Source organism: Manis pentadactyla, chromosome 1, assembly GCF_030020395.1.
Source record: "Manis pentadactyla isolate mManPen7 chromosome 1, mManPen7.hap1, whole genome shotgun sequence".
NCBI lineage: Eukaryota > Metazoa > Chordata > Mammalia > Pholidota > Manidae > Manis > Manis pentadactyla.
Genome location: NC_080019.1, coordinates 113,030,795 through 113,057,342, shown reverse-complemented (window position 1 = coordinate 113,057,342; position 26,548 = coordinate 113,030,795). Strand labels below are relative to the sequence as shown.

General features: G+C 35.2%; 1 protein-coding gene across 7 annotated transcripts in view; it reads right to left on the bottom strand.

The window, feature by feature from the left end:
* Positions 1-26,548, bottom strand: part of ATP11B (ATPase phospholipid transporting 11B (putative)) — a 164,937-nt gene that overhangs the window by 85,403 nt on the left and 52,986 nt on the right. For 5 of the 7 annotated variants that reach the window (XM_057500354.1, XM_036926688.2, XM_036926689.2 and 2 more), the window contains exons 8-13: positions 23,027-23,074; positions 20,904-20,968; positions 9,089-9,170; positions 6,921-7,071; positions 5,623-5,820; positions 25-267 (exon numbers count right to left, since the gene is read on the bottom strand). In XM_057500354.1, coding sequence (XP_057356337.1) covers positions 25-267; positions 5,623-5,820; positions 6,921-7,071; positions 9,089-9,170; positions 20,904-20,968; positions 23,027-23,074 — 787 coding nt within the window. Of the gene's footprint in view, positions 1-24; positions 268-5,622; positions 5,821-6,920; positions 7,072-9,088; positions 9,171-20,903; positions 20,969-21,503; positions 21,536-23,026; positions 23,075-26,548 lie in introns of all 7 variants that reach the window. The other 2 variants (XM_057500373.1, XM_057500345.1) reach the window with 2 other exon arrangements.

The following is a 26,548-nucleotide window of genomic DNA, read 5'->3' as shown; positions in this document are numbered from 1 at the left end:
TTTATTAATTTAAAAGTTGCTTACTAGTTCAGTTTCATTTTCAGGACTTGTTCTAAAAGAGGAACTGGTTGTAAGATGGGATAAGTTGTTAAGATGATATAAACTATTAAGATAAGATAAGTTTCCTTCTGAAGAGTCTGGTGTTGGTCCTTCAGATACAAGTCTACCATTGATTTCTTGGTATTTTATGCCATTAATTGAACATTCCCGAAACTGCATCTCATTTTCTGTCAGTGTACCAGTTTTATCTGTAAACACATACTCCACCTAGAGATAAAAAACAAAACAAACCTTTATGTTCATGGTCCTTTGTTGAACAAAAAAACCTTGTCCTCTGTCTCTTGAGGTCAAGTTTACTTATTAACTGATATACTGATGCTGAGATTCTTACAATACAAAGCACACTGGAATAATTAAACATGCCATGGAAACAAAGCAGGGTAGCACAAAATATTTCAGATGTATATACACTTTGAAATTTGTGGCACCTTTAGGTACATTTCATCTGTACAGTTGACTGAAAATGTGTATCAGTATTTCTTTTCTATATCCCAAATACGGGGTTTTTAAGTAGTATGACTCAAGAATGATCTTTCAGCAAGGGTGGAAGGGATGCTTACTCATCTAGAATGTGAAAGAGTATCTGGCTGAGGAGAATTGGTACAGAACTGGGAACAGGAAAACAAAATGACAGCAACAGAAGTAGTCAGAGGTGAGAAGCTTCTAAAGCAGAGGAAACAAACTGAAGGCAAGAAACAAACTCAGTGAAAGAGAAAAATGATTAGAAGAGAAAATATTTTAAGAAGTCAGACAAACAATTTTATTACTCTTCAGGACTAATTCTGGAAAATAAACCCTAACTGCAGGTAGGTCCACAAACAGAAGAATGAAATAGTCAAGTACTGACACAACTAGGGTTATGGTGAGGATTTGATTATTGTAATGATGATTAGAGAAGTAAGCCATTTAAAAAGGGAGGTAGGTATTGTAAGAAAACAACTATAGATGAACATCCATTATGAAAATAGACATAAACCAAATCCAGAAATATATAAAAAGGATTGTATACCACAAACATGTTAGATCTATCCCTGGAATGCAAGATTTGTTTGTATAAAAATCAATGAAAACCCACCATAATAAAAAAAAATGGTACTTGTCCATTATTTTATTAATAAAATGATTATCTCCATAGATGCGGAAAAAGTAAATGACAAAACCCAACAGGGTTTAATGATAAAAATACTCAATAAATTAGGGATAGGAAGACAGTTCCTCAACCTGATAAAATGCATCTACAAAAAATCTTTAACTAGCATTATACTTAATGGAGAAAGACTGAATGCTTTCCCCCTAAACTAAGTTCAGGAATAAAAGAAAAATGTCTGCTGTTGCCATGTTTATTCAATGGTACACAGAAGATTCTAGACAGGATAATCAGGTAACAAAAAAAGGAATAAAAGGTATTCAGATTGGAAAAGGTAAAACTATCTTCATTTGGAGATAATATAACCTTGTATGTGGAAAATCTAACTAATCACTAAAAACTACTAAAGTTAATAAGTAATAAATGAGTTCAGCAAGATTGCAGAATAAAAAGATCAATATACAAAAAGGAAGCTGGTGTTAAATTTGGAAAAAAATTATTTGACCAAGAAATAAAGAAAAGTGAGAAACTATACCTTCAAGTTCATATTTTTGGGAACAGTAAAGATAAACACAACCTTAGATGTAATAATTCTACTATGTGAAATAATAATAAAAGCCAATAATTGTAAAGCATGCACTACATTCCAAGCACTGCCAAATGTCCTAACTTTTTAATCCTCTCAACAATTCCAAGAGGTAGACACTATTACTATGTATATTTTAGAGAAGAGAAAACTAAGGAAGAGTAAGGTTAAATAACTTACCCAGTCATAGAGCTAGCAAATGGTGAAACTGAAAATAAGAGATAAAACACTTTATCTTTGCTATGTGACATTATCTTTGCTCTGTGACTTATCTATAGCAAATGTTGAATTGTAATTATAAAGTGGATATAGAGATGTCACTTACCTATACAACTTAATAAAAAACTTTTAGGTCAGGAAGAATAATGGAAATGAGGTATAGAAAAAATATGATACAAAATACATCAGAAGTCACATAGAAATAACACTCAAAACATGATCGGAATAGAAACAGACCTATCAGTCATGGAGGATTCTTTAGAATTAAGATTAGGTAGTAGGGATGGATAAAATAAATTAACTTTTGACTTAAAAAAAACTATATACCCTCAAGAATTTTCATCTTTTAAGTTTGGTGATAAAGAGGTCACCTGGTACATCTTCATAAGAGTAATTTCTTGGATAGTAAGGAAATGAAAGGACATAGAAGAGTGTGAAATATAGATTTAATTAATACAAAAACAGAGTAGGAATAGAGGCAATAAACATGAAATATTGACAGGCTTAAAAGTAAAAACAGAGGCTGAGATTAATTAGAAACTGAAGAAACTTATCACTTAAAAGTTTCTTAAACAGAAAGCAGATGGGAGTATGTTTATACATGGTGAGGATCCAGAAAAACAATATTCTATCATGAAGAGGAGGAAGAGAAATTGGGATAGAAGAGGTAAAAGGAAAGGAAAAAAATGGGAAAAATGTGTTCAGAGGAACAGTAAAAACAGGTTATGTTTTCAGGTCTTGAATATGTGACACCTAATTAAAGAAATGTGACATGAATTAATATTTGGTATAAATTATCAATGTCTCCTAAATGCTATTAAAAATAAATTGATCGATTTTTGGTTAAAAAATGGCAGGTTGAACAAATGCAGTTATCTCTGTTTCTCTTGAAACATCACCAAAATAAGAGTAAAGGAATAAAAAAAATGAACAAATATAACAGTAGATGACACAACATTACAAGGGTTATTTGACAGATTTGGGAAATGGAAAGGAGATGAGTGAGTGGTGAGAGACTTATTAGAACTCAGAATATGAAACCTAAGCGATGGAAGAAACCATTTCCAGGAAGTTTCAGGAAGTAGGTATACCAGCTACCATTGAATGTGAGAGGACAGGAGGAGGTTGAAAATGGAAGTATCAGGGGCAGTTGGACACCTGAAATGCCTTTATAACTTTTAAACTTGAGACTGCCCCTCATACAGCCGGAAGGTTTTTTCCCTAAGGAGGTTGAAACAGGACAATCTGAAAATAGGTGTGAGGCAGTGCACTAAAAACTGGGAGGGAGACTTCTACTAGATGTTTCCAACAATCACAAGCAGCAGAAATAGTAACACTGCAGTAATTCTCTCTTGCGAAACTGAGGAAAAGAACAATACTGATATTTGGGGATACACCAAAAAACAGCTAGGCTGTCTACCCTTACTAGGGAAAACTTTTAAACTTGTAAAGAAAATGAAAGATTGGCTTTACATGAAATGTAGTCTACAACAAATTATGGTCAGTTCTGTTACAACATTGACTTGAAAACATAATTACAATGTTATTGATATATAAAGGAACAATTTGAGCATAATGTGGATTTTGCTTTTGATTATACACAACTTTGTCTGTGAGAAACACTAGATGAATACAGAAAACTGCATCCAAGCCACACAGGAATACACGAAATGTACCAACTTCAAACAACTACTAGGTCATCTTGTGTGTGATGAGCCACACTCATCCCTATCTGGTGCGACGACTTCCCTTTTCTTTTCAGATAATCTTCCTTCCAATATGCCATCGAAGTTGTAATACTTCTGATGACTACTTCCACAAGTAAACATCAGATCTTTTTTAAGATAAAGTGCCATATTTACTGCCATATTTATGTATTTCTTAACAATTTATCAAATGCTGTTTTTATTAGGTTCCTATCCTTTTATTTTAGATGTGTTACTGACAGTTCTTACTGTATACCTAATCCCACTTTCCCAAAAGCTCTGTGGTTTTTACTAAGCAATTTGCATAGCACAGTGATTTTTAGGAATCTACATATCACATTATAACAGAATTGACTATACTGAAAGAGAACAAGTGCAGGGAACAGGAGATTTAAAATAAACTGCTATTACTATCCTCAGAGAAGTAAAAGAATAGATTAGAAACAGGAAAAAGATGCAATTAAAAGATGACAATTCAGATACACTGAAATATTAGAAATTAATATATTACAATAGAAATGCAAAAATATCAAGTTAGGTAAAAATGAAGTTAATAAATTCTCTCAGAAAGTATATTATAAACACAACGAAGTAAATAAAAATTGAAAGCCAAAGAGAATTAGAGAATCAAGATAAAGGGTTTGACTTGACATCCAAATAATAAATTTGAAAAAAGCCCCAAAATATAAAAAGGCATGCAACCAAAGAAATAATACAAGAAAAATGTCTAGAAATTGAAAGACGTGTTTTCAGCTGAAACAGCTCACAGAATTCATTGTCCAATGAAAGAAAGAGAAGATCCACACCAGATACATCATGGAATTTCATAATTATAGCATAAAAAGAAGATTCTAAACATTTGCAGAGATAAAACAGGTCACACATGAGGAAATGGGAATCAAAATGGCACTGGACTTCTTAACAGCAATACTGGAAGCTAGAAATAAATGGAGAAATGTTTTTGAAATTTTAAGGAAAAACAATTTTCAACCTGGGTTGTATTACATAGCCAAATTACTATTCAAGAATAAAAAGGAAATAAAGATATTTTCAGACATGTAAAGCCTCAAAATATTTTCCTCTCATGCATCATTTTTTAGGAAATATTAGATGTGCTCCACCAAAATGAGAAGTTAAGCCACAGGTGGGAAGACACAGGACTCAGGAGACAGGATATACCAAACTGGAGAGAGGCAAAGTAATTTCCAGGGCGATGGTAAAGGGAAGTCCAGGGTGATAGCTGAGAAGCAGGCCCAGAAAGAAGTCCAAATTGAAGCAGAAAGATAAGAGGCTCCAAAAAGGCTGCCACCAGAAAAAGAAAGAGAGAGAGAGAAAAGAAATCCTAGATTACCTGACATGTTTGAATATGTAAAGAGATGTTTCATATATTTGTCAGAGACTCATTTGTGCTATATGGATATTAAGCAAGTGAAAAAACAGAACAATTAACTCTAGGGAAAATAAAATATATTAAGAAAGAAAATGTAATTATAGTGTCACATGGTACACATAAAAACTAGCAATTAGTAAGCGATACTAAAATAGATAATAATCACAATAATGTCAAATAAATTATTTATTAGATCCCAAATTACAATATAACAATACTTGGGGGGCTATGGGAGGCAAAGTGGATATGATCTAGGCATGTGTGTAGGAGTAATTAAGACTTATAGCTTTGTATTCCATAGTAAATAATGTTTAAAATTAAAAATCAAGAAAGACTATTATACAGAAATATGATAATAAATAATGGAAGAAATGGTTTAAGATTAAAACATTCTTAAACAAGAATTAGGTGTGGGGAAAAGTAGTACTATATTTTGGTTTAAGCCTCATAATATTTTCTCTTGTATTAGTCTTTGTACATGTATTATTTCAATAAAATAACAAATGAGAAAATAAAATAAACATAAAATAAACAACAAAATAAAAATAACAAATTAGGAAAATAGGATTTTTACCTGTCCAAGCTCTTCATTCAGATCAGAAGTATTAACCTGAGCTTTCTCATCTGATTCTTCATGATAGATATCAAGATCCCAGCCAATGAAAAATGATCCAAGAAACTTCTGCATTTCAACTGTCACATATAATGAAATTGGAATGATGAAATTGTAGAGTACCAAAAAAGCAAGGAAGTCTGAAATAAATGTCAGAATCTAGGGGGGGAAAAAAATGATTACTTGATAAGAGAAAACATGAGAATTTCTTCAGTATTATTGAAGAAAATTATCTGAAAGTTCCATGTCTAAACAGACTAACTATATTCTGAAGCAAAACAGTCTTATTAATTAAAATTAATTTATTCAATTGTTTTTTAAACACTTTTCCTTTGGTTTTTTTTTTATTGCTCATAGAAACGTGAACAAATAAAAGAACAAGTTAAATTCAAATTACTTAATTTTTTACTTTTCAGAAGCTACCAAAAAGCCAGTATGACCAAAACTGTCTTTGGCAAAATTACAGCCTCTGGAGTATACTTACCATTCTAACTCCCATTTTCAAAATCAGAGATAAGTAAAAATTGACTGTAATTTTTAAAAAGTATTAAGTTATTGGCAGAGTAGAACTGCTAGAAATTAAAACCTTTAATTACAGATTATATAGGAATAGTCTACCTCAATGGCATAGCAGTACCACATTTGACATCATTCTGTGAAAGGTAAAATACCTCATTGTGAATGAAATGGAAAATATGTTCTTATGATTATATGCTTTGTGGTCTCTTGAGATTCAAATCTGTCTTCTAATATTTGTATTTTAATCTAAAGTGAAATCTGGAGAACAATTATTTATCAAAATGACATGTTAATTGTTGGTTTCTATACTTAATTGGTTTAAAACTTTATATGATGTAATTTGTGTTATTACTTCATGCCATCAATAGTAACAGCAAGACTCCTTGAATTATTCCGACAGAATTGAAAATAAATCAACTTAATCTTTAATTCATTTATAACATACAGTAAATGGAATAAGACATTGAATTTGTAGTACTGAAGTGTAATGCAAATATAGTTAATTTAAATTTTTGTGATCTTTTCTTAACTATTAAAGTCATATTGCTCCCTAAAATACAAAAACATACCAGTACTAACATGCTGGCTACTCTTCATTTGCAATGTCCTTTTAACACCCTTCAGTTGCAATGGTTTTAGGAGATCACAGTGGTCACTCCTACCAGAAGTTACTAACAAAGTATTACTGTGCCAAAGAATAACATTTCTTTTATAGCAGAGTCAAGAACACCTTAAAATACCTTACTACTATTTCTTTGATGTTCTGTTTTTTGGTTATACCAAGGTTCATCCCATTTTTCTTCAGCTTGCCATGTATATTTCAAGATAGTACTAATGATGGCTTCAGAAATAAGGATTATTAGATAAATTATCAAAAATGTATTCATTGATCTGAAATGAGAAAAAGAATAAAAGCATAACAATTATGTATTACTATAGTCATCTGCTTAGAAATAGTTATTAAGTAAGATATAAAAATATATGATATGGTAGCTATTTAAAGAACACAGTCTTTGTTTTCAAGAAATGACTATTTAATACAATGTATTTGCTAGCAAAAAAATAACCAATACCTAAGATTACAAGCCTATTTACTACAGTTATATTAAGTGTTTAAACTGTTTAGAGTAAATGACAGTATTGGTCAGTTATTTTTACCATAAATAATTATTCTAAGATTTTTTACATTTTCAGGACCTATCTAATTTTAAGTGTAAACATAACTAACATTTATGTAACATTAACATTTTATAATGCTTTTGTCACATCCACTAACTTGTCTAATCTTTATAAAAATCCTGTGAGGAAGAGATTATTACAACCTTTCAAATGATGAAGACCAAAGCCCAAAATCATTCTGTAAATTCATCAAAATCACCCAAGTCAAGAATCCTCTTCTTTTCACTGGGCAAACAATATTTTGCTAGGCAATCTTTATATTAGATCATTGATTTCTTTGATCAGCATTTTATAATTTTCAGCATACATATCAACAAATTTTGGTATGTTGGACTGAAATTAACATTTTTCCTCAAATTTTATAAATTTACAGTTATATTTTTTGCAAATATTTTTATTCTGACCCTTTTGCTTTCTCCTCTTTTTTGGGTGACTTGCTTAGACCTATTCCAGAAAGCTTAATATTATCCCACATGGCCCTGAAACAGTTCATTTTTCTTCAGTCTTTTTCTCTCTGATCTTTAGATTGATAATTTCTATTGCTCTTTCAAGTTCAGTAATAATTTCTGCTTTCCTCAATCTGGTGTTGAATCCATCTAGTGATGTTTACATTTCAATAATTACATGTTCAACTCAAGACTTTCAATTGAGTTCTTTTTTTATAATTTCCGGTAACTTCCATTTCTTCACTAAAATTTCACATGTGTTCATTCACATCTTCCTTTAGGCTGCTGAAAATATTTACAGTATCCGGTTTAAAGTCCTTGTCTGCTAATTGCAAGATCTAGATCATTACAGTTAGTTTCTACTGGGTACTTTTTCTCCTGATTATGAGTTACACTTTTTTCACATGTCTGCTTATTTTTGATTGGATATTAGATTTTTTAAATAATAGGTTGTAGAGACTCTGTATTCTTCTATGTTCCTCAGAAGAGTGATTTTCTTTTTATTAGGAAGTTAACTTGGATAGGCTCAAACACCAAACTGTGTCCACTGCAACAATCAACAGCAAAATTCTCTGTTCAGTTCTTTTAGCCTTCTGATACTGCTTTTTTATCAAGTACAATAGGGTCTCCCCTGCACATATATAGTTCTAAGTCAGCCAATGATCTGGGCATAATTTATGTGCAGATTTTGGAGTTCATTCCCTTCTGTGACTCCCTCGCTTATGTGATTTACCCCTATGTAACTGCTCTTTCAGCTTTAAACCTTGTCCTCTGACACCTAAACACTGTAACTGCTCTTTCAGCTTTAAACCTTGTCCTCTGATACCTAAACACTGTAAAGCTCAGGCTTTCTGATGCCCTATATAGCACATGAATTGGGGAGTACCCTCAGGCAAAAAAGGTACTCTTAAATCTTTCTGCTTGCCGCTGCCATCTCTTGAGAGTAGAACCTACCAATTTCATCTGTTTTTTTGGTCACTACAATATTTTCAAATAGTCTCAAAAAGATATTTTGTCCAGACATTAAAATTATCTGCAGGAGGGTTAGTCTGATCAATAGACTTCATTATTACCCAATAATATTTGTTTTAAAGTCATAGGTTAGTACCTACTGTATGTCAAACATTGTACAAAATGCTACATGAATGTACAACATACAAGAAACCATCCCTATCCTCAAGGATATCATCTTTTGTTGACTTAGTATGTTTTTATATGAATGTGAATAATGTACATACTCACAGACATAGCTACATGTAAATAAATGAAAATAGTTTTCTTACTTTTCTACTGCAGACCGTTTCTGGGACTTGCTCTTGTAATTTAATGCCATCTTAGTTTCCATTCCAGTGTATACAGCAACACCTGCAAAATAAAAACTGTCTTTTAAAAGAATTCTCTGGAGAATATAGCCAATGATTCTGTAACATCTTTCTATGTTAATGGACAGTAACTGCACTAGTTGGGGTAAGGACTTAATATTGTAGGTAACTGGTGAGCAACTGTGTTATATATACTTGAAACCAATGTAAGATTATATATCAACTATACATACTCCAATTAAAAAAATAATAATTCTATACCATATTTTAGAAGAGAAATGTACTCACTGGCATGAAACCATCTAAGAACATGTATTGTCTGATTTACAATTTGGCTTTTCTTCAAGTCTTTTTGGAGTTTTTGAGCCTTTCCAAATCTAATTTTAGGAAAGTACAGTCACTCAACCTATTGAATGGGGAAGGCATGGGGGTTCTTTCCTGAGTTACAACTGAGATGTCTGAATGAAAGAAATATTTGAGTTAGAATTGATGGAAGAAAAGGATCTGAAATGATAACATAGCAGGGAAGGCCATTATAGATAAAGCAACCAGTGTTAACAAAGACAGAAATGGAAAAGCACTTCCTGTTAGGTTATAACAATGCATTAGGGACATAATAGGAAATGCCCTGAATGCCAGAATCTGTGGGGTCTAGACATAATTTCATATGCTTTGGAGAGATAATATGGAAATCTGTTGGCGTATGAAGCAAACACAAGGAAAATGCTATTTTTTAAATATGTGTCTATGAGAATCACAGTGGGATGAGTAAGAATGACAGTATTAATGCCATTATAAATAACATTTATATTATAACATTTCTAACATAACATATAATAATTGGCCTTATAAAAAAAACTTTGGAGTTGGATTTTGGTTTGAATGCCACTTATTCTGCCACTTATTCTGCATCCCTGGGCAAGTTATTTAATCACTCTGAGTCTCAACTTCTCCATCTTTAAATGGGAAAAAATACCTCATAGAATTTTAAGGTTTGTATGACAAATTAGCAAAATGCCTAGGAACAGACAGATGATCAATAAATGTTCACACCCATTCCAGGAAAATTTGCCCTGGAGTTTTCATCTGTAGAATTATTCTTTAAAGGCAGGGATTATACCTCAAATGACAAAGGGCACCAGAATTACAGAAATATGAGAAATCTGCGAGAATGATATAATAGAGAGGCAGCACTGAGGCAAACAATAGCAGACTGATCTAAAGGCATTCAAGTACACATTCTTTTAAGAGCATGAAAGGTGTTACTGCTAGAAAGAGGTGTTAAAATACAGCATTACGTGAGAGGGTCTAAAAAGCTCTGGAGGTTTTCTCTTGTTTCCGTCATCAGAACGTTATTATGGTTTTCTTTTTTTAAATTGTGGTAAAATATACATAACATACAGTTTATCATTTTAATCATTTTAAAGCATACAACTTAGTGGCACTCAGTACATCCACAATGTTGTGCAACAACCCTCACTATCTAACTTGAAAACCTTTTCATTACCTTCAAAGAAAACCTTTTGTCTATTAAGCAATCACTCCCCATACCCTGGGAAAAACTAACCTACTTTCTGTCTCTATGAATTTGCCTATTCTGGGTATTTCAAGTAAATGGAAGCATACAATATATGGCCTTTTGTATCTGGCTTCTTTTCACTTGGAATGTTTTCAGTACTTTGTTTTCTTATAGGTGAATAGTATTGCATTATATGGATATCCTAGATTTTACTTATCCATTCATTAGTTGATGGACATTCGGGCAGTTTCTACTCTTTGACTATTATGAATAGTGCTGCTACAAACATTCTTGTACAAGCCTTTGTTTGAACATATAATTTCAATTCCTTTGGGTACACATGTAGGAGTAGAACTGCTGGGTCACATGGTAGTTCTATGTTTAATTTACTGAGCAGCTGCCAAACTGTTTTCTACAGCAACTGCAACATATTACACCCCAACCAGCACTACATAAGGGTTCCAATTTCTCCAGATGCTTGCCAAAACTCATCATTTTCCATTTTTTAAAGTATGTGGATTTCTTTATCAGAGAGTCTACTACTGAGAGATAAGATACAATAAGTAGGAAAGAAGAGAATGAGGAAGATGATCTCAAAATCTGTACACATGCAGTGAGTAACATAAGATGGCTAGTATAAAAAAGGCCATCCTGAAATGGGAGGAGCTAGTTGACAGATAAAGTCTATTATCAACTTCACAATTTGCCTAGAGTTCACTAAGAGCATCGTGAACTAATTTAGATCTCTAATTCAAGAACACTACTTATTCATCCTTTTGATCTAGTCAGTATATGTTCCAACAGTACCTGGTATGTAGTCATTGGTCAATAAGAATTTGCCGAATAAATGAATGGGTCAGCAGTTTTATTAATCCAATCTAAGAATAATCATAATGGCATTACACAGAGGTTTACTGCACCATGTCAGATTGTACTGGTCTTCATCTATCATTAATAGTAGTGCAAGAATTATCTTCCTAGCACTCAGTTTCGCAAGTATCCATAAAGAAAATATAAGAGTAGGATCCTAGTCTGTTATTCAAAAATAGGGATTAACAATGAAAAATATAACACAAGATTACATCAACATAATCTCTGTAAGAAAAATACCATAGAAGGAATTGGGAATTACGGCATGAGAGGTCAGACAGAGGACTCCTCCAAAAACCACGCATAATACAAAAATATAGTTAATACAACTAATCCTAAAAAAGCAATAGGAAAGAAGGCTGAGCCAGACTACATACACGTGGAGAACAGAGCAATCCTCACGAAACAGGGTAACATACCAAAGCCTTGATTCGGCAGGACCAAAGCCCTTCCCCCACCCCAGCTCACCGGGGGAATGAAGAGAAACGGAGCGGGGAGGGGGTGGAAGCCTAGGACTGCTGAACACCCAGGCCTTGGGATCTGCTTTGAGAGCACACACCTACACTGCATGGGGCTCTGGAGATTAGTGAGGTTGGAAAACTAAGACAGGTGGAATACCTGGAGAGACTGAGGTTCCAGCCATTTGTGGAGGACAGAAATCCACATCTGGCTGCTCTGGGACAAAGGAAAGGCAAGCAGTCTGAAAGGCTTCCTAGCAGCAAGAGGGTGGCTGAAGGGGCAGGGATTGCATGGAGCATGCTGCTCTGGAGAAGGGATAGGTAGATAAGGCTATCTGGGTGCACTTCCCAGTATGTTGGGAACTTTCAGGAGCTTCAGGTGCTCAATCCCCATGGCTGGCTACTCAGCTCTGAGGCCCTCCACTGTGATATGAGGCCTGCTGCACGTTCTTCCTGGCCTGCTGGCACCAGCTTGCAAATTGGCAGTCCCTGCCCTCCCATCAGGCCACCCAGAGGGAGGCCCCACCTATGGCAGCAACTAACACAAAGCACAGAGGCTCAGCCCACTGGTTCTCACAGTGAAGACAGGCGCTGCAGTTGGAAGCAGGAAACAGCTTTCCTCACCACAGGCACCAGCATGGCCCCCCTACAACCACCAACATCACTCCAGAGCTGAGCAGCTCCAGAGAGTAGAGCTTCTGGGCACTAGAGGATGTCACATACAACTATGAAACATCAAAGGAACCTGGGTCAAACCAAAATCTCATAAACATCAGAAAAAGGGCCAACTGAAACTGAAATCACCAATCTTCCTGAAAGAGAGTTCAAAATAAAAATCATAAACATGCTCATGGAGGTACCAACAATATTCAAGAACTCAGGGATGAATTTAAGACAGAGATATAATCAGTAAGAAATTCCATATCTGAAATGAAACATAAAACGGCGAAATTTAAAAGCAGATTAGATGGAGTAGAAGACACAGTAAATGGAACAGAAATTAGAGAAGAGGAATACAAAGAAGCTGAGGCACAGAGAGAAAAAAAGGACCTCTAGGAATGAAAAAATATTGAGAGAACTCTGTGACTAATCCAAATGGAACAATATTCACATTATAGGGGTACCAGAAGAAGAAGAAAAAGAGATAGAAAGTGTCTTTGAGGAAGTAATTGGTGAAAACTTCCCCAGTGTGGGGAAGGAGATAGTCTCTCAGGCCATGGAGGTACACAGATCTCCAAACACAAGGGACACAAAGAGAACAACACGAAGACATATAATAATTAAAATGGCAAAGATCAAGGATAAGGACAGACTATTAAAAGAAGCCAGAGAGAAATAAGACCATATACAAAGGAAAGCCCATCAGGCTATCATCAGACTTCTCAGCAGAAACCTTACAGGACAGAAGGGAGTGGCATGATAGATTTAATGCAATGAAACAGAAGGGCCTTCAACTAAGAATACTCTACCCGGCAAGATTATCATTTAAATTCGAAGGAGGGATTAAATAATTTTCAGATAAGAAAAGTGGAGAGACAGGGGCGGAAGATGGCGGCGTGAGTAGAGCAGCGGAAATCTCCTCCCAAAACAACATATATCTATGAAAATATAACAAAGACAACCCTTCCTAGAATAAAGACCAGAGGACACAGGACAACATCCAGACCACATCCGCACCCGAGAGAACCCAGCGCCTCGCGAAGGGGGTAAGACACAAGCCCCGGCCCAGCTGGAGCCGAGCGCCCCTCCCCCCAGCTCCCGGCGGGAGAAGAGCAGGCAGAGCGGGAGGGAGACGGAGCCCAGGACTGCCAAACACCCAGCCCCAGCCATCCGGGCCAGAGTGCAGGGCGCTCGATACTAGGAAAACAGGGCAGCAAGAACAGTGAGCAGGCACTGGAGGCAGGGCGCCAGAGGACATAAGAAAAGTGCGCGACCATTTTTTTTTTGCTTTTTTGCTGTTCTGTTTTGGCGAGCGCTTTTTGGAAGTCTTAAAGGGATAGGGACCCCAATACTAGGGAAACAGGGCAGAAAGACCGGTGAGCAGAGGCCTGAGGCTGGCACCGGAGAATAAAGAAAAACGAACAGCCACCATTTTTTTTTTTTTTAATTAAAAACTTTTTTTTTTTAATTAAAAACTTTTTTTTTTTTAATTAAAAAATTTTTTTTTCTTTTTTTTTTTTTTGGTGGTCGTTGTTTTGTTTTGGCGGGTGCTTTTTGGAAGTCTTAAAGGGGCAGGGCGGGTCACTTAATCCAGAGGTAGGGAATCCGGGATCTCTGGGCACCCTAACCCCTGGGCTGCAGGGAGCAGGGAGGCCCCTTACGGAGATAAATAGCCTCCCAGCAGCTCCTGCTCCAACGCGACTCCACCATTTTGGAGTAGCTGCCCGAGCCAGGCCACACCCACAGCAACAGCGGAGATAAACTCCATAGCAGCCGGGCAGGAAGCAGAAACCCTGTCTGTGCGCAGCTGCGCAGCACAAGCCACTAGAGGCCGCTGTTCTCCCAGGAGAGGAGGGCCACAAACCAAGAAAGGAAGTCCTTCCAGCCATCACTCGTCCCAGTTCTGCAGACTATTCCTATCACCATGAAAAGGCAAAGCTACAGGCAGACAAAGATCACAGAGACAACACCAGAGAAGGAGACAGACCTAACCAGTCTTCCTGAAAAAGAATTCAAAATAAGAATCATAAACATGCTGACAGAGATGCAGAGAAATACGCAAGAGAAATGGGATGAAGTCCAGAAGGAGATCACAGATGCCAGAAAGGAGATCGCAGAAATGAAACAAACTCTGGAAGGGTTTATAAGCAGAATGGATAGAATGCAAGAGGCCATTGATGGAACTGAAATCAGAGAACAGGAACGCATAGAAGCTGACATAGAGAGAGACAAAAGGATCTCCAGGAATGAAACAATATTAAGAGAACTGTGTGACCAATCCAAAAGGAACAACATCCGTATTATAGGGGTCCCAGAAGAAGAAGAGAGAGGAAAAGAGATGGAAAGTATCTTAGAAGAAATAATTGCTGAAAACTTCCCCACACTGAGGGAGGAAGTAATCGAACAGACCACGGAAATACACAGAACCCCCAACAGAAAGGATCCAAGAAGGGCAACACCAAGACACATAATAATTAAAATGGCAAAGATCAAGGACAAGGAAAGAGTGTTAAAGGCAGCTAGAGAGAAAAAGGTCACCTATAAAGGGAAACCCATCAGGCTAACGTCAGATTTCTCAACAGAAACCCTACAGGCCAGAAGAGAATGGCATGATATATTTAATACAATGAAACAGAAGGGCCTTGAACCAAGGATACTGTATCCAGCACGACTATCATTCAAACATGACGGTGGGATTAAACAATTCCCAGACAAACAAAAGCTGAGGGAATTTGCTTTCCACAAACCACCTCTACAGAACATCTTACAGGGACTGCTCTAGATGGGAGCACTCCTAGAAAGAGCACAGCACAAAACACCCAACATATGAAGAATCGAGGAGGAGGAACAAGAAGGGAGAGAAGAAAAGAATCTCCAGACAGTGTATATAACAGCTCAATAAGCGAGCTAAGTTAGGCAGTAAGATACTAAAGAGGCTAACCTTGAACCTTTGGTAACCAAGAATTTAAAGCCTGCAATGGCAATAAGTACATATCTTTCAATAGTCACCCTAAATGTTAATGGGTTGAATGCACCAATCAAAAGACACAGAGTAACAGAATGGATAAAAAAGCAAGACCCATCTATATGCTGCTTACAAGAAACTCACCTCAAACCCAAAGACATGTACAGACTAAAAGTCAAGGGATGGAAAAACATATTTCAAGCAAACAACAGTGAGAAGAAAGCAGGGGTTGCAGTACTAATATCAGACAAAATAGACTTCAAAACAAAGAAAGTAACAAGAGATAAAGAAGGACACTACATAATGATAAAGGGCTCAGTCCAACAAGAGGATATAACCATTCTAAATATATATGCACCCAACACAGGAGCACCAGCATATGTGAAACAAATACTAACAGAACTAAAGGGGGATATAGACTGCAATGCATTCATTCTAGGAGACTTCAACACACCACTCACCCCAAAGGACAGATCCACTGGGCAGAAAATAAGTAAGGACACGGAAGCACTGAACAACACAGTAGAGCAGATGGACCTAATAGACATCTATAGAACTCTACATCCAAAAGCAGCGGGATATACATTCTTCTCAAGTGCACATGGAACATTCTCCAGAATATGCCACACACTAGGCCACAAAAAGAGCCTCAGTAAATTCCAAAAGATTGAAATCCTACCAACCAAGAAAAGTGGAGAGAATTTACCTCTCACAAAAAATCTCTACAGTGTATTTTTGAGGGACTGCTATACATGGAAGTGTTCCTAAGGCTAAATAGCTGTCACTAGGGGAAATAAAACCACAGTAAAGAAAGTAGAACAGTACTAAGCAAATGTGAAATTAAATCAACTACTCCCAAAGTAAATCAAGGGATGGACAAAGAGTACAGAATATGATACCTAATACATAAAGAATGGAGGAGGAAGAAAAAGGAGGAAAAAAAAGTAAACCTTAGATTGTGTTTGTAATAGCATACTAAGTGAGTTAAATTAGACTCTTAGATAGCAAGGAAGTTACCCTTGAACCTTTGGTAACCACGAATATAAAGCCTGCAATGGCAATAAGTAGATATCTATCAATAATCATCCTGAATGTAAATGGTCTGAATGTACCAATCAGAAGACATAGAGTCACTGAATGGATAAAAAAGAAGACCCATCTATATACTGCCTGCAAGAGACTCACTTTAAACCCAAAGACATACACAGACTGAAAGTGAAGGGATGGAATAAGATATTTCATACAAAGAATAGGGAGAAAAAAGCAGAAGTTGCAGTACTTGTATCAGACAAAATAGACTTCAAAACAAAGAAAGTCACAAGAGACAAAGATGGATATTACATAATGACAAAGAGGTCAGTCCAACAAGAGGATATAACTATTATAAATACCTATGCACCCAACACAGGATCACATACATATGTGAAACAAATACTAGCAGAATTAAAAGGGGAAATAGAATGCAATGCATTCATTTTAGGAGACTTCAACACACCACTCACTCCAAAGGACAGAACAACCAGACAGAAAATAAGTAAGGAGACAGAGGCACCAAACAACATATTAGAACAGATGGACCTAATGGACAGCTACAGAACACTCCATCCAAAAGCAGCAGGATACACATTCTTCTCAAGTGCACATGGAACATTTTCAAGAATGGATCATAAAAAGAGCCTCAGTAAGTTCAAAAAGATGAAATTGTACAAACCAGCTTCTCAGAACACAAAGGTATGAAACTAGAAATAAATTACTCAAAGAAAATGAAAAAGCCCACAAATACATGGAGGCTTAATAACATGCTCCTAAACAATCAATGGATCAATTACCAAATAAAAACAGAGATCAAGCAATATATGGAGACAAATGACAACAATAATTTAACACCACAAAAATCTGTGGGACGCAGTGAAGGCCGTGCTAAGAGGGAAGTATACTGCAATACAGGCTTAGCTCAGGAAAGAAGAACAATCTCATATGAACAGTCTAAACTCACAATTAATGAAACTAGAAAAAGAAGAACAAATGAGGTCCAAAGTCAATAGAAGAAGGGACATAATAAAAATTAGAATATGAATAAATAAAATCGAGAAGAATAAAATAGAAAGAATCAATGAAAGCAGGATCTTGTTCTTTGAGAAAATAAACAAAATAGATAAACCCCTAGCCAAAGTTATAAGAAAAAAAGAGAGTCTACATATAAACAGTATCAGAAATGAGAAAGGAAAAATCATTACGGACACCACAGAAATACAAAGAATTATGAGAGAATACTATGAAAAATTATATGCTAACAAACTGGATAACCTAGAAGAAATGGACAGCCTTATAGAACAATACAACTTCCCAAGGCTGACACAGAAAGAAACAGAAAATCTGAAAAGACCAATTATCAGCAATGAAATTGAATTGGTAATAAAAAACTACCTAAGAACAAACCCCCTGGACCAGATAGCTTCACCACTGAATTTTAACAAACATTTAGTGAAGACCTATTACCTATCCTCCTTAAAGTTTTCCAAAAAGTAGAAGAGGAGAGAATACTCCCAAACTTATTCTAAGAGGCCAGCATCACTCTAATACCAAAACTGGTCAAAGACACCACAAAAAAAGAAAATTACAGACAATATCCCTGATGAACATAGATGTAAAAATACACAACAAAATATTAGCAAACACAATTCAAAAATACATTGAAAAGACCATCCATCATGATCGAGTAGGATTCATTCCAGGGATGCAAGGATGGTACAACATTCGAAAATCCATCAACATCATCCAACACACCAACAAAAAGGACAAAAACCACGTGATCATCTCCATAGATGCAGAGAAAGCATTTGACAAAATTCAACATCCATTCATGATAAAAATTCTCAAAAAAATGGGTATAGAGGGCAAGTATCTCAACATAACAAAGGCCATATATGACAAACCCACAGCCAACATCATGCTTAACAGTGAGAAACTGAAAGCTTTTCCTCTAATATTGGGAACAAGACAAGGGTGCCCACTCTCCCCACTTTTATTCAATATTGTACTGGAGGTCCTAGCCATGGCAATCAGACAACACAAAGAAATAAAAGACATCCAGATTGGCAAGAAAGAAGTCAAACTGTCCCTGTTTGCAGATGGCATGATATTGTACATAACAAACCCTAAAGAATCCACTCTAAAACTAATAGATCTAATATTTGAATTCAGCAAAGTTGCAGGATATAAAATTATTACACAGAAATTTATTGCATTCCTATACACTAACAATGAACTAGCAGAAAGAGAAATCAGGAAAACAATTCCATTCACAACTGCATCAAAAAGAATAAAATACCTAGGACTAAACCTAACCAAGGAGGTGAGAGACCTATACCCTGAAAACTACAAGACACTCATGAGAGAAATTAAAGAAGATACCAATAAATGGAAATATATCCCGTGCTCATGGGTAGAAAGAATTCATATGGTCAAAATAGCTATCCTGCCTAAAGCAATCTACAGATTCAATGCAATCCCTATCAAAATACCAACAGCAATCTTCAACGAATTAGATCAAATAGTTCTAAAATTCATATGGAACCACAGAAGACCCCAAACAGTCAAAGCAATCCCGAGAAGAAAGAATAAAGAGGGGGGGATTATGCTCCCCAAGTTGAAGCTCTACTACAAAGCCACAGTAATCAAGACAATTTGGTACTGGCACAAGAACAGACCCATAGACCAATGGAACACACTAGAGAACCCAGATATAAACCTAAGAATATATGGTCAATTAATATATGATAAATGAGCCATGAATATATAATAGGGAAATGACAGCCTCTTCAACAACTGGTGTTGGCAAAACTGGACAGCTACATGCAAGAGAATGAAACTGGATTATTGTCTGACCCCATACACAAAAGTAAACTCAAAATGGATGGAATGTAAGTCATGAAACCATGAAACTCTTAGAAGAAAACATAGGCAAAAATCTCTTGAATATAAACATGAGCAACTTTTTCCTGAATTCATCTCTTCAGGCAAGGGAAACAAAGTAAAAAAATGGACAAATGGGACTATATCAAGCTAAAAAGCTTCTGTACAGCAAAGGACATCATCAGGAGAACAAAAAGACACCCTATAGTATGGGAGAATATATTTGTAAATGACATATCTGACAAGGGGTTAACATCCAAAATATATAAAGAACTCACCTGCCTCAATACCCAAAAAGCAAGTAACCCTATTAAAAAATGGGCGGAGGATATGAACAGACACTTCTTCAAAGAAGAAATTCTGATGGCCAACAGGCACATGAAAAGATGCTCCACATTGCTAATTATCAGGGAAATGCAAATAAAAACCACAATGAAGTATCATCTCACACCAGTTAGGATGGCCAACACAGAAAAGACTCGGAACAATAAATGTTGGCAAGAATGCAGAGAAAGGGGAACTCTCCTATACTGCTGGTGGGAATGTAAACTAGTTCAAACATTGTGGAAAGCAATATGGAGGTTCCTCAAAAAGACTAAAAATAGAAATACCATTTTACCCAGGAATTCCACTCCTAGGAATTTACCCAAAGAAAACAACTTCTCAGATTCAAAGACATATGCACCCCCTATGTTTATCACAGCACTATTTACAATAGCCAAGATATGGAAGCAACCTAAGTGTCCATCAGTAGATGAATGGACAAAGAAGATGTGGTATATATACACAATGGAATACTATCCAGCCATAAGAAAGAAACAAAACCTACCATTTGCAACAACATGGATGGAGCTAGAGGGTATTATGCTCAGTGACATAAGTAAGGCAGAGAAAGACAAATACCAAATTATTTCCTTCATTTGTGGAGTGTAACAATGAAGCAAACTGAAGGAACAAAATAGCAGCAGCCTCACAGACTGCAAGAAGGGACTAGTGGTTACCAAATGGGAAAGGTATGGGAGGTGGGGTGGGGAGGGAGGGAGAAGGGGATTGTGGGGTTTCATGATTAGTGCACATGGTATGTGTGGGGTCACAGGAAAGACAGTGTAGCTCAGAGAAGACAAATAGGGACTCTGTGGCATCTTACTACACAGATGGACAGTGACTGTGATGGGGTATGGGAAGGGACTTGATAGTAAGGGTGAACGTAATAACCACATTGTTTTTCTTGTGATACTTTCATAAGTGTATATCAACAATATCTTAATTAAAAAAAATTACCATAAAAAATATTTAACTAAGTAATGATCCAACCTGTGCTTTTAAAAATATTTCATATAAAGCATCAACATGAATTTATAATAAATAACTTTGAATATATATACAAACCAAAAATTTCTTTTGTGTTTTTTAATCTGGCTCCACGTAGCAAGAGACTCTCTGGCCCCAAAGGTCTAGGGAGAAAAAAACCCGTAAGAACAGAATATATTAAAAATTCAATTAAATTCTAAAATGGCATCTTCAGCAGAAGGTACTTGAACTATAATTACAATAGTACTTTTATATAAAACCAAAATCTCAGCTACTATAAAGTTGTCTAAGTCAATGATGATGTTAGTTACTATATAAACAAATACCTGCTTTAGTATGTCAGTCACTTTTAAGATCACTGGCTCAGAAAGAAGATTATGTCTATAAATAAGCCCACAAAGCCTCTAGTTAAAAAATTTTTAAACATAAAATACAACAAAGTCAAAGATTAAACAATGATTTTAAAATGTTAAAAGATGAAATTTTAAAAATTTGAGCAAGATTAATAAGCAGTTTTCAAATGGAAATGCAGAATTAAAATGCAATGGAAACATTAATTGTATGATTTGTATACAAATGCATAAATTCTGCACAATTAAAATTATACTGGATTATGAAATGTAACACAGTTAGTACTTTGTAGGCAAGATGAATGAACACTACAACTTGACTACTTGCATTGCATATTTCTTGGAGAACGTGTCTTCTTGCTGTTTGAATTTCTCTCCATAAAGGAGATATAAAACGAGAAGGAATAATTAGAAAGGAAATTGTACTTTCTTAATGATAGCAAAATAATAAGACTCTATTATGGATAAGTATGAAAGCCTTAATTTTTTATGATTTTCTGAAACTTACATATAATTATTAAAGCAAACAGAATCTGAAACTATCCTAAAGATGTCTGCATCCCAAACACTCTAAAAAATCCAATGAGCCAAGGAGGTTCAGGTGCTTGGGACATGGTTAACAAGCATGATTTTGTCAGATAGTCACATCTGGAGTACACTGCATGGATATTCCAAAATAAATTATTCAGGAGTCATAAAATAGCTCTTTTTCAATTGGTGGTGGTTCCAAGAATGAATAAAAAAACTTTGAGCTCACACCAACATACAAAATTGTAATATAATGATAGAAAGTTTAAAATTAAACGATAATTTATCCTTTTGATTGCTTCCTCAAAGAACATGGCTCAATTTTTTAAAAAACCGCTCTAGGGGCACTGGTACCATAATTGATCTTTTCCTTCACCAGCCACAATACTGTAACACAGTTCAGACTATCCATACATGTATCCCACTATGTCACGGCAGAAATCAAAATAAACCTAGCCAGTTATTCAGCAGGGGTTCTACATTTACAAAGACCTTGTTACAGAGTTTATTGAATGTGCTCCTAAGTTAGTGTTTATTGGAAATGTGCATCAATGCTGATGAACTATATTTTTCATGGCTTGTTTTAAGGATTTAATTTTAAAAACGCTCAATTGTTTATGTCAGTGACTTATTCATGCAGCCAGTATAAAGTGAACATTATCTCCAGAAAAGAGGTGGAATACTAATTTAGAAGTTCTAGGGCTGATTCCAAAATCTGTTCTAAATCCAACTTTGGTCATGAGCAACAATGTAATCTCATCCTATCAGCGTACCTTTGAAATGCTCCAAAGCCTTTCATGTGGGTGCCAGAAATTACCCTGAATATTGGGGAAAAACAAACCATAACAACTAACCAAACAAAAAACCAAACAGAAGAGTAAATAAGAGGTTCTGGATTGGTCACTAAATACTCTAAGTTTGTGTTGAATGATTCTGAAATAAAGAAGAATGTAACATTTATACTTACTAAACATTATATAAAATATTTTTTGTATTCTAAACTTTAGGTGGAGGGGCTTTAAATGTGTAAGTATATGAATAAGAATGGTTATGTTTCCCTTTAAGAATGGTTATGTTTCCCTTTATGTTATTATCTGATATTATTAGAAAAAGAAATACAAGTACATAAGTGATGTTACTATTTTGATATCCTTTCATGGCATGTGTTTCATCCTTGCTGATGCTACAAATTATTGGAAGAAGAAACACTAAATGCTTTAAAATTAACCCTTTTCCATCCTATGCTGCTCTTTACCTGATTTTGGGCTATCCCCCAAACAATTCACACTTAAAATTAATTGGATAATGCAAATTTATTCTTACCTTACAATTTCTTCCATTTGTTGAGTTATTATCATTCGTCCCATGAATCTGCCAAAGAATTCACCATGTTATAAAAAAATATAGACATATGACACTTATGACATCAATGGGTAGAAAATTTTAGACAGATTTGGCACTATTCTTATACATTAAACAAAACCAACCTTTTGTATATATGAATGGTCCAATATTCATGAAATTACCCAAGTAAATATAAATCATTAAGCTTTAAAAAATTTAATATTCTTGCTATCTCCACTATAGCTATGAGGTAATGAATGAAAAAATGCTTCCAAAATGGCAGTGCAAATGTTACATATTATTAGTCTGGTTATCATGGGAATTTATAATTGCTACACAAAGATGCATACATTATTTAGGCAACAATGAATGCTCACATATTTCATCACACTTTACTAAATAAAGCCTCCTATGACTAGAATCACTCATTCATTTACTTACTCATGCATTCATTTATCAAACAAATATTCACTGAGCAACTACTATGTGTGAATCAAGTGGTAGGGACAGAGTAGTAAGTAAAAACCTATCAGTACACTCCAGAGCTTCTTTAATCTTTTGCTTGTTCTGAAATCTAGAGCTAAGTAGCCTATTTAACAGATTTTCATAGCCTGGCCTTTCAGTTCCAACTTCTACTACCAAAACAGCTCCGTAACATAAAATCAATTCAAATATGCAATTACTCTTTCTACCACAGTGGGAAGTAAATTTTGAGTTGAAGAAAATTCTAGACAGAGTTTCATGTTTACTATTTAATTAGGCAGAGAAATAGTAAGCATTCCCTTCCAAATACCCCTATTATTCCTCCTGCTTCTAGGTCACAGATGCTTGTACATTCTGGATTCATTGTTTCTTGCTAGTCTCTTTACTTTTACTTCTTTCAGCTCTCTGTATCAGGGATAAGCATAGTTTTTGTTTATTTTCTAAGCTTCCATTTAGTGGAATTTTACATAGTCCTGGTTCCAGCCTCAAATTTGGAACTAGGTTCAAAGAACCAGCTGGGCATCTTACAGAGATGATGTGTGATCAGTTTTTTGATTTTCCTGAACTTAATTCCAATAAGAGACATGTTTCCTTCATTTTATCTGTCCTATGATCCTTGATTCTAAGGCACTCCTCATATCTACTGACACCAGTTCCATGCTGGATTAACTCATTTTACACTTTCCTTAGACCTTTTTCCAAATTCCACTTCAATTTGATTCAAAGTAGAAATAGTTTCATTATTCTCTCTTGGTTATAAAGACTACATACACTCAAATCTATTTTATCAAATGACTCAGACAATATAAAAAGCAGCCAAGAGGGAAATAAAGAGAATCCCACTACTCAAATACAAACACTGTTAATAATTTGGGGTATATTTTCCAGGCTTTTATCCATGTACATACAGATAAATATGTATATGTCTTAAAAACAAAAACAGTATCATACCATAAATCCCACTGGTAACAGTCCTCCTCCCACCACCCACTTAACATCTGTCAAAAACGTAGATCTGTAGCATTTTTAATGGCCACACATACTATTACATTTTTGGGGTTACTGCAAATTTATTTAAACAATTCACTACTGATTGAAGTTAAGGTTTTTTATGGAGCAGCTAAACAATACAGACCTGAACAATCTTTGTACATATCTTTTCACATTTTCATTAAGATAAATACCTAGAAGTAGAGTTTTATTATTTTGTTAGGAAAAATCCCTAGAAGTAGAAGTACTAAGTTAGAGTCTAAAAAATAAAAAGGTGGGAAGAATAGAAAAAAGAACTAAAGGAACAAAGGAGCCAAGGAAAGAGAAAAGGGAGAATACCGTAAAATAGGCACCTGCTAGAAGCTGCTCCTAGATAGCTCTCCTAATTTTTATTTCTTTCTTCCAGTGGTTTGGCAGAGATCATTTCATACCACACTCTAGCCTCTCTCAGTAAACTATTAAAGGTCTTTAAAAAGGAATAATGGAACCCCTGTTAATAAACAGGTAATTGGGAAGGAATCAACAATGTTCAAGGGAGAAAAATTAATAAACAAACAGAAAAATGTTGGGTTTTTAAATAAAAAATGAATCAAAGCTAGAGTTTTAAAATGATAAAACTACAAAATTAGCCAACATTTAAAAATTATAATAATATTAATAAAATTTTGAAATAATAAAAAAACTTCATAAACTTATATTTTGCTCATAGTGATAAAAATCAGCCCAATGCTTTTGTGAAGTAATGTGACAATATTTTCATTAAAAGCCAAACTCTATTAGGGCTTTACTCCAATAATTCTACTTTTGCAAGTCTGTCTTATGGAATAATTTAGTACTAGAATGTACACTCTAGGAGGCAGGAGCTATCATCATTTCTTCACCACTCTATTCTTGTGTGTCGTGTCTAGTGCTATACTGAGGTTACTGCAGGCACTGACTGAATATCTGATGAATGAATGGGCAATAAAAATGTTCATGCATCCTTTAATCAACTTTAATGTTTAAGGTTCATGCAACCTCAATGATAGAGTAATAATTTGGAACTCTGTCATTCACCCATCCCTCCATCCCTTCAGCAGATGTTTATTGTTTATTATGTACCTGGTACTGATCTAGGTCCATCAACTCAACAGTTAAGTGAACTATACACACACAAATATTGCTTCATTTGTATCATAGAGAAGTAATTTAATAAAAGGGAAAAATTAAGTGCATAAAATAAAGCACATTAAGATGTTTATTCTTTCAACTGTCAACAAATATGTAGTAAGGCCTCCTATATGCTAGATCTGTGCTACATGCTTTGAATGCATCAGTGAACAAAACACCCAAAGATGCCTGCCCTTGAGTTTACATTTTAGTTGCAGAGAAATAATAAGCAATAAACATAATAAATAAGTATATAGTATACTAGAAGGTATTATGTGTTATGAAAAAAGAAAAGCAGAACAGGGTAAGAAGGATTAGGAAGCAATAACAGTCAAAGTAGGCCTCATGAGGAGGTGACTTAATCAAAGACTAGATAAAAGGTGGGAAAGTAAACACAAAGAACAGCTAGTGAAAAGGTAGGAGTGGACATGGCATGCTCAAGGGAAGATAAGGAGGCCAGTATACCTGAAAGATGAGTAAGAGGGAGAAATGTCATAAAGGATAGGCTGGGGATAGGGACAATCAGAAAGGTCTTTTTTAAGGATATTTTTTTTGACTCAATGAAATGGAAAAGTCAGTAGAGGGTCTGACAGAGGAATGATATGATCCGACTTAACATTTAAAAAGAATCACTTTGGCTGCTTCTGTGAGAACAGACTGCATGGGAGGGAAGGGTAAAAGCAGAAAAACCAGTAAGGATGCCTTTGATAGCAGTAATCCCGGTAGGAGATGATGCTGGTTTGGACCAAATTAGAAGCAGTGTAATTGGTGAAAGATGGTCAGATTTGGGATGAATTTTGAAGATAAACTAGTAAGAGGTTCAATCCCATAGATTGAGATGAGATATGGGAAAGGAGGTGAAGAGAGGTGAGCAGAGAG